The sequence below is a fragment of the Ambystoma mexicanum genome, chromosome 6q (genome assembly GCF_040938575.1).
Source record: "Ambystoma mexicanum isolate Mex_15411 chromosome 6q, UKY_AmexF1_1, whole genome shotgun sequence".
In the NCBI taxonomy this organism is placed as follows: Eukaryota; Metazoa; Chordata; class Amphibia; order Caudata; family Ambystomatidae; genus Ambystoma; species Ambystoma mexicanum.
The window spans coordinates 690,685,940-690,698,054 of NC_090937.1; the positions used below are offsets into that span (position 1 = coordinate 690,685,940).

The 12,115-nt window shown below is 44.6% G+C and overlaps 1 protein-coding gene across 5 annotated transcripts in view; it reads left to right on the forward strand.

Moving 5' to 3' along the window:
* The window catches only part of INPP4B (inositol polyphosphate-4-phosphatase type II B), a 3,177,224-nt gene that overhangs the window by 3,150,192 nt on the left and 14,917 nt on the right, over window positions 1-12,115 (forward strand). For 3 of the 5 annotated variants that reach the window (XM_069631177.1, XM_069631179.1, XM_069631180.1), the window contains one exon: window positions 10,733-12,086. The exons of the other annotated variants lie outside the window; for them this stretch is intronic. In XM_069631177.1, the coding sequence (XP_069487278.1) occupies window positions 10,733-10,907 (175 nt within the window). In that variant the 3' untranslated portion in view covers window positions 10,908-12,086. Of the gene's footprint in view, window positions 1-10,732; window positions 12,087-12,115 lie in introns of those variants that run through there. 5 annotated transcript variants of the gene reach the window in all.

Consider the following 12,115-nt stretch of genomic DNA (forward strand, 5'->3'; position numbering starts at 1 on the left):
ATGTTCCTTCCTAGAGGAATAAAAATCTATTTTTTGGCACCCCGGGTTTCCGCTTTGAGAACCAGGGGGGCTAATGGCCTTTATCCCCCATTGCAGGGGCTGCAATGGAGGAAAATGGTCTGGAGCCCTCGTTATTTATTTATTTATAATGCGCTGAAGCCTGCAGGCATCAGGGCACACACAGACACACTTCGCTTGGGCCCGATAACTTTGGCTGCTGGGATGTATCCACCCTTTCCAGTCCCTGGAACGTGGGAGGAACTGCACATTATTCTCATTAGCTTAACACAAAATGCTAATGTAAATGTTATAAAAATGTATTGAGTCTTATTGTATTGTATTTTACTGAGAAATGTAAAGTAGATGGTGTCTATAAGATTATTTTTAACTGTGAAAGTGGTTACTAAAGGAACCTTCCTTTTGTTGTTTTAAAAAAAATGTTTGCGAGAGAGGTTAGAACGTAAGATGAGCGAAGAGGCACCAAGCACTAATATGGAGGGGCAGGTGGACAGGGGAAGATGTTAAGCGTGTGTTACTTCTAAAGTAGTCACCAGTTTTTCTCATGCACCTTTATTAGAGCTTCAAACGCACTTCGAAGTTGCTTCCCCCTGCAGTGGTGTGTTGCAGTATATACAGAGGACTGCTGTTTTCCAAAGATATGGATCAACTGCCTCTTTTTTTGCTTGCAAGGTAGCTGGTAGGATTTTGTGTCCCGCAGAAGTAGGCTGTGTGGTTACAATATTGGTTGAGGAAGATGGTGTGGAGGAAGACAGCCTACTACTTGATAAGAAAGGAACAATCTTTCTGAGAGCATTGCGCTAGTTGGATTTGGTGTGGCGGCGCATGGAGGTGGTCCCGTAGGAATAATGTGCAGGTTGTCCGGGACGGAGTACATTTCACTTTTGGAGCTGTAGCCTTTGGTACATTCCCAACAGTGTTAAAGAACTGCCACACCCATGATTATCTCTGGGTGCTACAGGTAGGCACTTCCTCTACCTCATCTTCTTGTATCTCTTCATTGTCTTTGGAAATACTGTGCTTTTTTTGCTGTGTGGGTACTCCAGCTGGTGGTGGTTACTCTTGGGGAGGAAGGATGGCAGTAGCTGATGTCATTTTAAAGAAAAATTGCAGTTTTGCTACTATTCTTCCAAGTATGTGCTTTGTACTAGATTGTTAATGGCTAATGAGTAAGAATAGGTGTAGAAGCTGTGCATGGGTACATTTTGAGCTTAAAAGTTCCTAGATCAGTAGAAAATGCAGTTCCAAACTGCCCTCAAAGCAAGGCCTCGAATGCGAAGTGCAAACGCACTCATGGACACGTCATCATGCAGCGCGTGAGTGCATAGTCGCGTGGCACTGTCTGGAAGGTCCGCAATGACATCAGACGTTTGCGGATGTCGACAGAAGGAAAAACAGTGAAACTTTGTAAATTGGACAGAAATGTTGCTATATTGGGGTAAGTATGATAGTAGTAAGCTGTAGGAAAATAGTATGCACTGGTAAAAACCCATGGAATTCTCAGAAAAAAACTTTTTTAAAGAGACGTTATGGTTAAGTTGCACCAATAAAAACCTATAAAATTCACTGAAAAAACTTTGTTAAAGGAACGTTATGGTTAAGTTGCACTAATAAAAACCTATAAAATTCAATGAAAAAACAGCAGGTGTCAGTCTGTGAAGGGCTCTTCCCTATGTCCGACCACCACGCTCTTTGCCTCTGCTAGCTTGGCCCCGATCACAGCTCTTGGCGCACAAGGTTCGCGGACCCCTGGATCCTATCTGTAGTGTCCACGGGCTGCCGCCTACCTGTTCCGTCTTCTTCTCTCGCCTCCCCTCCCACAGATTGGGACAACAACTCTGATGGCGGAAATTCGATTGCTCGTAGAGAGCCGCACAGTAGAAGTCCCCGCCTCCCAGCGGGGTATGGGCTTCAACTCTAGGATTGTCGCCATACACAAGAAGAACCAGGCTGGCCTAAGAGCTGTGTTGGACCTTTCCACCCTGAACCTTTCCTTCCCTTTTCAAAAGTTCAAGATAGAGACTGGATGTGCTCCCTGGATCTGAAGGACGCATACCTACACATCCCGATTTGGCAGCCTCGTCTGTCCTTCCCAAGGTTCAGGATCATGGACTTCTATTCCCAATACATGGTTCTACCCTTTGGCCTCAATTCAGCTCTGAGGGTCTTTACCAGGCTTATGAATGCAGTGTCAGCCCTTCACAGGGCCCAAGGTCGCCATGTCTATCCATACCTAGATGACTGGCTCATCAGGGCGAGATCCCCGGATGCAGTCCATCACACCTCCTCTGCCCTCATGAATATGCTACACAAAATGAGATTCTCCCTCAATCTCAAGAAGTCACAGCTGCAGCCGATGCAGAGTCTTGGGCCTCATCTGGGACACAAGCTCAGAGAGAGTTTTTGGAGGACAAGATTGCAGCCATCAAGAGGGCCACAGGTAATTTTCTTAGCAGAGTGTGGACCTTAGCATGGTGGTACCAATACCTCTTGTGTGTCATGGCAGCATGTCTACTAGCAGTGCCATACACGAGGCTCAGAATGAGATTACAGCTGCACTTCGCAGCCTCATGAAGTCAGGAGCAGGGTTCCCAGGCGGAACTCGTCAGCAGTCCTTTTCTCCACCAGGACCTTGTCTGTTGGAGCACAGACTGCAACTTGAGGATAGACAGACCCTTCCGGCAATTAGCACCACAGCTTACCATCACCACAGCTCCTTCATTGGAGGGCTGGGGGGCTACCCTGGACAGCCACAGCGTCCATGGTGTTTGGTCTCTCAGGAACAGGAGGCCCATTTCAATTGGCTAGAGCTGAAGGCGATCTGGCTCGCTCTCAAAGCCTTCCTGCCGCTTATCAGTGGCAAGATGATCCTCGTTCAGACTGACAACTCCACCAGCATGTATTACATCAACAAGCAGGGTGGCACCAGGTCCCTTCCTCTGTGCAGCCTGGCAGTCCGCATTTGTCCTGTCTCTTTGCCACGTGGTACAACAGAAAGTACCCTCAGTTCACATCCGGGCAGGGACAGGACCTAGGCTCCCTGGGCGATGCGTTACAGTTACAGAGGAACAGCATGAACACATATGCATTTCCTCCCACTGCCCTGGTACACAGGGTGACCTGCAAGATAAGGGAGTCACGACATCTCAGTATCATTCTGTGGTGGCCGACGACACCATGGTTCTCAGAGCTGCTCCGCCTGTCGGACCAGCCTCTGATTCTCCTTCCATTGGGCCCAGCTCATCTACTATCACAGCAAGGGGGCACGATCATCCACCCTTCAGAAGTTAGCCCCTGCAGCATGGTTCCTGAACAGGTCACATTGAAGCATCCGTGTCTTTCGCAAGCTAACCTAGACATAATACAGTGTGCTATGAGCAATGCTACTAGGAGCCAGTAAAAAGCAAGTGTTTAGGTTTTGCCACTGGGCTGAGTCTAAGGAGGTTGGTCATCTTACTTGCCCTTTGGACGACGTACTATCCTTCTCTGCACACCTCACCCACTCAGGGGTGCAAATAGACACCTGCCACTTTCACCTGGCGGCCATCGGAGTCCACCGGAACTCGGAAGAGGACATTTTCTCTTAATCCAACCCGGTGGTTAAAAGACATTTGGGGGGCCTCACCAGGCTCTACCCGCCTATCAAGAAGCCACACCCTGTGTGGGACCTCAACCTAGTGTTGGGTGCCTGGGTGTATAAACCCTTTGAGCCAATGGCATCCGCGGACATCAGGCTGGTCACCATTAAGACAGCACTCTTGGTGGGTCTTACATCTGCACGCCGGGCCAGCGAGATCCAAGCTCTTATGGCTTTCAAGCCCTACACCACCTTTCATAGAGGCAAGGTGGTACTTAAAATGCATCCCGTGTTCTTGCCTAAAGTAGTCTATTCGTTCCACCTTAATGAAGAGATAGTGCTACCCACTTTTTTCGTGGCCCCTAAGGATGAATCTCAGTGGGTCCTGCACTGTCTAAATGTTAGGCGTGCTCTAAAATTCTACCTGGATAGAACCAAGCGCTTCCGCAAATCTAAGACTCTCTTGGTCACCTTCGGGGGGGTCAAAGCCTGGATTTCAGGCTTCTAAGGCCTCCATAGGAAGGTCGATGGTTTTGGCCATTAAGGAGGCCTACGAGGGGCAGCACAAGCCACTTCTGGCAAATATGCATGCCCATGCTATCAGAGCCAAGGCCACGGAAGTCGCATTCCAAAGGCACGTTCCATGGCAGGTCATCAGCAGAGCGGCCACGTGAGCCACTCCTTCGGCTTTCTGCAAGCACTACTGTCTGGATGCCAGCTCTAGGTCAGACATGGATTTCAGACAGGCAGTATTAAGGAACTTGTTTTCTTAAGGAGGGTCACCTCTCCACCCTGGGGCTACATTTAGTTGTAATCGCCCATACAGCATGGAGGAAAGGGGACTATAGACTAGGAGTGCATTAGACACTACGGTGAGTAACTTATAATTTCTCTTTCCTCCCCACTACTCTTTTTCACTTCCTTCCACTTCGCTACCTCCCACTTCTCTCTTTCACTTCTTTTCACCTTCTCTCTTCCTCTTCGCTTCCTCCATCCAGTCTTCTCTCTTCCTTGTTTCCCCTTGTCACCTTTTCCATCTTTTCCTTCCACCTTCTCTCTTCCATGCCCTTCTTTCGCCTTCTCCATTCCTATCCTCATCTCTTCCTTTCCCGTTGACTTTTCCATGCCCTTCTCGTTCTAACCCTTTCTGTCGTCCCCTTGTCTTCCCCTTCTCTCTTCCTGCTTCCTTCCCTTCTTTTGCCCTTAGCTTACTTTCCACTTCTTTTAACCTGTCTCTGACTCCCCTTCTCCCCCCTCTCTTCCTTTCCCCTTCACTTTACCCTATCTTCCCCTTCTATTTCCCCCTTATCTTAAATCTCCTTCTCCCCTTTGCTTCCTTTCCGCCTTCTCTGTCCCCAACTTGTCTTTTCTCTTCGCTCCCACTTCTATTTCCCTTTTCTCCTTTCCCCTTCTCTCTTCCTCCCCTTCTGTTTTTCCACTTCCCTTCTGTTCCCCTTTTCGTTCTTTCTTTCCATTTACTTGCATCATTTGCAACATGTCATTGTTCTTCCTCCTTCCTTTTCCTCCAATCTCACACTCCTTTTCCTTCTCTTCTGTCTTCCTTTCCATCTGCCCTCCCCCTACACACACCACCAGTATTAAAAAAACTGAGAATTTAGGGATAGCCAATAAAGTGTGCATGAAATTGTATGAATTCTCCCATCCCCTCCAATTATCAATATTAACAAAATACTCAGATGTTCAATGCCCAATTTTACCTCGGTTCTTAATGTCAATAGGGAATGTTTTGTGCTTTTAATATTCACCACTCTATCCTTTGGATGAGTAATCAGTTGTGAAAAGAACTTTTCTATAAATTAAACAAATAATGATTCCTCTATGCCCGATGAATCCCAAACTGCTTAATCTAACCAAAAACGAATCTTTGGCATGATCAGCTTGTTAATTTGTCACCAACGGCCCTGCCATTTCCAACCTTTTCAGAATTCCACTCGCCAAAAACGACCAGTATCCCTGCATCACGACCCCAAGAGACACTCCTATGCCACAAATGGTGAGATTCTCTGCAGTAAGTAAAATTGTATACTTGATACTGCTGCGCCTTAATTAGACAAACTAAGAAATAACATTTTATTTTACCAAAAAAAGTTAATAGATGTCGCTTCACCCAAGAAAGATGTCTAAGTAACTTTGGTTCTCCTGAAACCAGAAGATGTTCAATCTAAGTTTTTGCTCAGCGTTTAAAACCACCTGGTAAACCAGTCTCCCCTTACAGTTTGGACCATCCTAAATGAAATGGCAGGTATCTTCCATGGCAATATACATTATTGGCTGGGAAAGGAGAGAATGGGAAGGGAAAATAGGAAAGGAAGAGAAGGGGGAAAGAAAGGAAGAGAAGGGGAAGAGAAAATGGAAAAGGAAGAGAAGGGGAAAGATGAGACAAGGGGGAAGAAAAAGGGAGGGCGAAGGAAGGAAGAGCAAAAAGGGGGAGGAAATGAGGGAAAGCTAACAGCATTTTGGCCCATTTATTTTTACCCACAAAGCACTTTTCATTTCTAGGCCCGCATTAAAAATAAAACGCGCTGCAGCATATTAGGTTTTTGTTTTGCCTGTAGAGGAGCATGTAGGCGCTATCCTACCAGTCACCACCCCCTCACCACCATCATATTGGAACAGTCAGGAAAAGGCTATAGGTCGAACCCCCTGTATCATTCCTAAACCGCACTGAGTATGCGAGACGTTATGCACTCATTTGTAGTTGTATTTCTTTTATTTGTATAGCGCAAACCAGACCCCGGAGGCTACCAGGCGCATATCTTCAAACAGTGGTTACATAACAGTATGACATTACAAAGAACATTAAATGAAACAGTGGAGTACGATCACATTACAGGTTAGGCAAGCAATACAAAGTAATCAGGTTTTCAGTGTGTCAATTGTCTCATACAGCCAAACAGAATGGACCCTTGCACTGAAAGTGTGGAAGGTTGTTGTATGGAAGAATGTTACATGGAAAGATGTCGCCTGCTAAGATATTAGAATACATCAGTGAATATCGTGGATGGATGTTAAATGATATCTGACAAGGACAAAGTGATGTCATGAAGACGATATATGCACCTATGATGAAACAATTTGAAAATACTAAGTAATGAAGTAACTGAAGCATTCAGAGTAACATTAACCTGAAGTTAAAGTGCTCATGAATCGAAAAAGAAATTAAGCAACTTACTGGCCAATAACTATAAATATGCAGTAACGTAAGGTAGAAAGAAAACGTATACAAGCTTGTTATAGAAGAATATATATATATATATATATATATATATATATATATCTATATCATGGCAAGGACGGCCATATTAGGAAAATGGACAACAGTTCACGTTGAAAGTAACCAAGCTACCTCAGAAACAGGCCGAAGTTGTAAGAATCAGAAGGCATGAAAATGACAGCCCCGTAGGCAGACCCGACGACGAGTCAAGGTTGGCCCAGAGAAAGATTCTATTTTTAAAGGTTAAGTACAGAGCACAAATGGAGTGCATGGATAATTGCTGAACGTGAGACATTCATGAAGGAAGACGAAAACATTTGTGCGAGCCAAACTGCTGGTCAATTAAAAGTGTATAAAGTTCATATGACATAGAGTAAGCAAGTCTCTAGAGGCCAAGAGGAGCAACAGTACCTTGCATAACTAAATCAAATAGCAGTAAATGGAAGGCTCACATGGACAAATTCGTGGTCCACTCACATGTGACCCAGGAGTCGAAAACAAAGACTATTCATTAGATCTTTAAGCTAAAATAATGGTGTGCTCATACTCCCTTTGAATGTTCCAGAACAGTGAGCAGCAACAAGGTCAACTACAAACGGAAGACTTTGTCTGATTTCCTACTGATGGCAGATGTTGGTCTAATTGGGAAAATGGGGAGTAGTCTGGTGGGATTCAAAAACCTAAGTTTTGTTTCACATACATGCTGCTAAGGAGCCGAAGTCCAAGGTTGGGATAGTATGCCAACCAATCAATGTGGTTGGAGGGACAACCTAAAATATAATGTTGCAAAAGCCAATCCCCTGATGTTTTGTCCATAATAATCAGTACTGTGTGCATTTAGAGGTTGTTCAAGGAGTGCCCTAAAGACATGGGGTAGCCAATAAAGAACTAATAGTTATATATTTTCTAAGTAGATATGTTCCCTTAACCAATGCCTCCCTTCTAACCAATCCTTCCCTTAGATATGTTTTGTATTTTGCCACTTAGAATGAAGTCATAGATGATGTATAAGACCTCCATGTAATCAAGTTACTGTGTGAGTGTGCGAGCATCAGTCTGATGTCTGCCAGATGACCCTGCTTTATTGAACTGATAATAAAGTAGTATTTCGCCATATTCTTTGAGTCAGTCCGGTTATTTGGTCTTAGATCTATTATTGTAATTCCATCTAGTACAAAAGACGTTTGAAGGTACTAGAGCACATTTCGGATGCCGAATGTTGCCCAGAGGAGGAGGACTACAGAAGCGAAGGAAGGACATGGCCATGAAGGCTAATGAGGGCAACGGGGGTGGGGGGCAGTCCTGTGGCTAGCTGTGGAAAGCTGTGTGCTTCCTTCAGGCAGCTGAGACTGACAGAAGTGCCAGCCAGCAACAGCATCGCTCAAACAGTTTGCCTGACGCTGTGGCTGGCTGACACTTCTGTCAGTCACAGCTGACTGACTCAATCATGGCTGCTGACTCATCTCCCGTCACGGCTGCAGCCGTGGTGGGATAATGACCCTCAGTTGCTTGGTGGAACTCAGGGTGCCCCCGGCAGTGCCCCGGCCGCTTGAAGCACTGTGGTTGAGTGCCTGTGTCAAACACAAGATTATCGAGAGGTGAGATGGGGAGGTTGAGAGGCATGTATATAACCCAAATCCACATTCTAAGAGAAGGCTGTCCCCATCTTGTCCAGTTGCCAAATCTAAAACCTCCTGCAATTTTTTGCCAAACTTGTTAGGGATAAAAAATAGTTAAAATCTGCTAAACTGAATATCACTCCAGAAGTCTAAATATATTTTTTTCTAACACCATACTGCATGCTCTGATTTCCTCACTAATCTAAAACGTTGGAGCCAAGCACAGTCAAGGGCTGAACGCCATGTCTGTTTATTTGAAATTTAGGGGTGCATAGCAGGGTTTTGAATGATGATCTCAGGTTCCTGGTAGGGGCCTGACTCCTGATGCTGGATGCAAAGTAGTGTGCATCAGCAAGGCGCTTGTGGACGCTGCCAAGAACTTTGCACGTGATTCTGTGTTCAATGTGGAGAACAAGGTTTGAGAGAGAAATTAACTCCAGTAGTCTTTCACTGGAGGATTTGCAGCTGACAAATGTATTCCTTTGTTAGGCCCAAATATAGTTGCAATGGTCAAGCCTTGAAAGAACGAGGGCTTGAGCAACCGTGATTTTCTGTGGTGTAGTCAGCTAAAGAAACATTTTCTTCATCATGTAAGGCCGAAAGTGAGGTTTTTTTTGCAATCTGATTGATTTGAGGGTTGAGGGATAGATTGCTGTTAGAGAGAATTCTGAGGTTTCGAGATGCAAATGAAGAGGGGGTAGGATTACCCTGTGAGTTGGGCCAGTTAAAGGAGACGGAGGCTGTTTGTGGGGGGGGGGGACAAAACAGATTATTTCAGTTTTGTTAAGATTGAGGAACAGGTTGCTGTTGATGGTCTGGTCTTGCATTGTTTATAGTAGGACAGAGATCAGTTTGTTTTCTGAGGATCTTGTAGGTCCATTGGGTAAGATCTGTGAGTCATCTGCATAGATCTGTAAGTGGGGTGCGAAGGAGTTAATCAGTTTAGCAAAAGGGCTCACGTAAAGTAAATGTTAAACAGCCACGGCGATGACGGAGCCTTGAAAGACACTGCAAGGTACTTGGGAGGAAGCTAAAGAAATGTCACCTATTTTAACACACGCTGATCAGCCTTTCAGATAGTTTCTAATACATCTGAGGGCATTCCCATTAGTGCCAAAAGCTACGTAAAATCTCTTCAGGTGAACATTTTGGTTGAAAGCATTGAAAGCCACCAGGAAAACTAGGTGTATGCGTGTGGTGTAGGCATTTTTGTCCAGAGTTTCCAGAGTCTTTTCTCTATTGAAGAGGAAGCTAGGGTCCATGCTTCTTGATGGGTGAATGACATCTGATATCTGATTAGTTTTCGTGGAGGAGGTTGTGATTTCACAGTGGACCATCCGATGAGAGGGCTTGATTTTTTCTAAGAGTTTACCTTAGAAGGGAATATTAGAGATGGGGCGGCAGCTACCGCGGACTGTAGGTTTATTTGTACAACAATGTGATAATAGCTGGTTTAAGAAGTGCTGGCCTAAAGGGCTAGAGAGGGAAGCATTGCAGGTGTCGTTGATAAGATCAGCCAAGAGGCACATGGGAAACCTGGTTGCGGATGGCATTGGTAACCAGCGGTCTTGAGGTTCTGGATGATTGCTGGTTACAGGTGTGAGATGGAAGGAGCATGTGAGTGAAAAGGCCACTTTTTGACTAAGACCTGTGTTTGGTTCTAGATTCAATTGAATGTACAGCGCTGCTCCATACAAATACATCAATCAAATCTAGCTCTGTCTCCTAAGGCTGCAGTATATAGGACCTTAACTACTTCTAGGGAATCATTTTTGTATTCGTATGTTGCTGGCGATGCTTCTTCGGCAGCCCCAGGTAGTCTTATTAGGCTCCTATGATCTGGAATGAGTGCTTATTGATGGCTATTGATTGAAAAGCTGTGCCAAGAATCGTCATATTGCCTGTCTTTAGATAAAATGAAGGGTGCTTTCCAAATACGTTTTTACTGACATTACGGCATATTTCGTCAAAATCTAATATCTCCTTTCTTTGCATCCCTACATGTTTGTTGTCCATCTGTCCTGCTAATTTGCTAATGCTTAGCATGTTTTCTAATAAATAAAAGAGGATCTTTTTTAAAGACATGCCTCATTCTAGGCCTGTGCCACAAATCTTTTTTTTTTTTTTAAGTCTGTGTTTTGTGTAATGCGGTGAATTAGTGGCTTTACATTAATGTTTCTGGTAGTATTTGTTTAACATTAGAAAACGTCTGTCTGCTTGGCTTTACTTGCTCTAATGCTACTCTTTCTTCTCACTCCACTGTCCCCCTCCTCCTTTCAACAGCAGACAGCCACAGGGAGCTCTGAACGAGTCGGACGATCCTGAAAAAGGCTGTCTTTATGACAACAAGCCAACTTCCCGCCATTTCTACCCTGTCGCCTTACTGCTCGTCAGCTCGCACTTGCTGGTCGTGTGGCTCATCCTGAGTCTCGCGTTGCTATTAGCCAAATATCAATGAACTGCGCTGTCTCTTCAGGCCCATGCACAAACAGCGACCTATGACCCCCGCCCCCTCACGTTGTATGCTGTAAAATATGTATCTTTTAAAATTTCGAGTGGTCTCAGAACGCCAAATCTCAACACTTCAGTGACTCAGTATCTCTCTCCCACCATTTTACAAGCACTACGCACTTGAGCCTTTTCGCTTGGAGAGGTAGGCTGCATCATCAAACGGAGTCAAAATGGCTGTCGTCGATACATGAGCAAAAAGACTCTACAGCCCGGATACGCACAATGTATGGAAGGTTTGATTCACGCCTTTTCTGCGATGAAGGATAGTGTTGCCCGTGATCTGTACAACACCAGCAACAACCTCTGTGTAGGTGCGCCAGATGGGACAGTCCTGCGACTAATAAGCATCTGTGATGATTAATGGACTGGCTGGATGGCCCTTCTGCTTGGCAATTAGGTCATGTGCCATTTTCTCTCAGACTTAATACCCACAGATAAGCCAAATTATGTTTTATGTAAATCAGTGAACTGATTTTAACTGGCGATTTGTTTTTCATTTTTATATCATTTTTACTGAAGTCTCTTGGGTACGTCTTCCCCCAAAAGCATCATTTTGGCAGTGGTGGTTTGTGCACTAATACGAAAAAGAAGCATCCTTTCTCTGTGCACTTGGAACGGGCAATTTGAGAAAAAAAAGCCATTTTCTCTGATTTTTTTCCATGATAATGTGAAACCTATTGTGTTGACACAAAGTGTAGCCTGACGTTTCCTGTACAATCTAGAGGGCCAGACTTAACACATGCCTTATTCCTAGTAGAAGCAGTGGAAACATGTTAGGGCTTCGTATAGATTTTAAAGTGTTGTAGTATATATACAGAGTGGAGATTAAAAAAATAGAAACAGGAAATATATTTCTAAACTGAAGTGAATCATTGTAAAATGAACTAGCTGTGAATAATGAAACTAATTGTTAAACTGCAGCAATCCGAAGTCCAGGAACACTGTAAACCTCAAATTGATCTTTTGAGGGCAATACGTGTAATGGGCCCGGCGTTGGGACTTGATTTTGTAAGATGTATCATCACCTGCGACATAGGAAAATTGTGGAGTTGGTTCCTTGTTATTTTTACTGCAAGACTGTTGCTGAGACTCTGCATTGAAGAAATAAAAACCTATTTATGTATTATCTTGTCTCATGAAGTCTGTCCTTTGTTT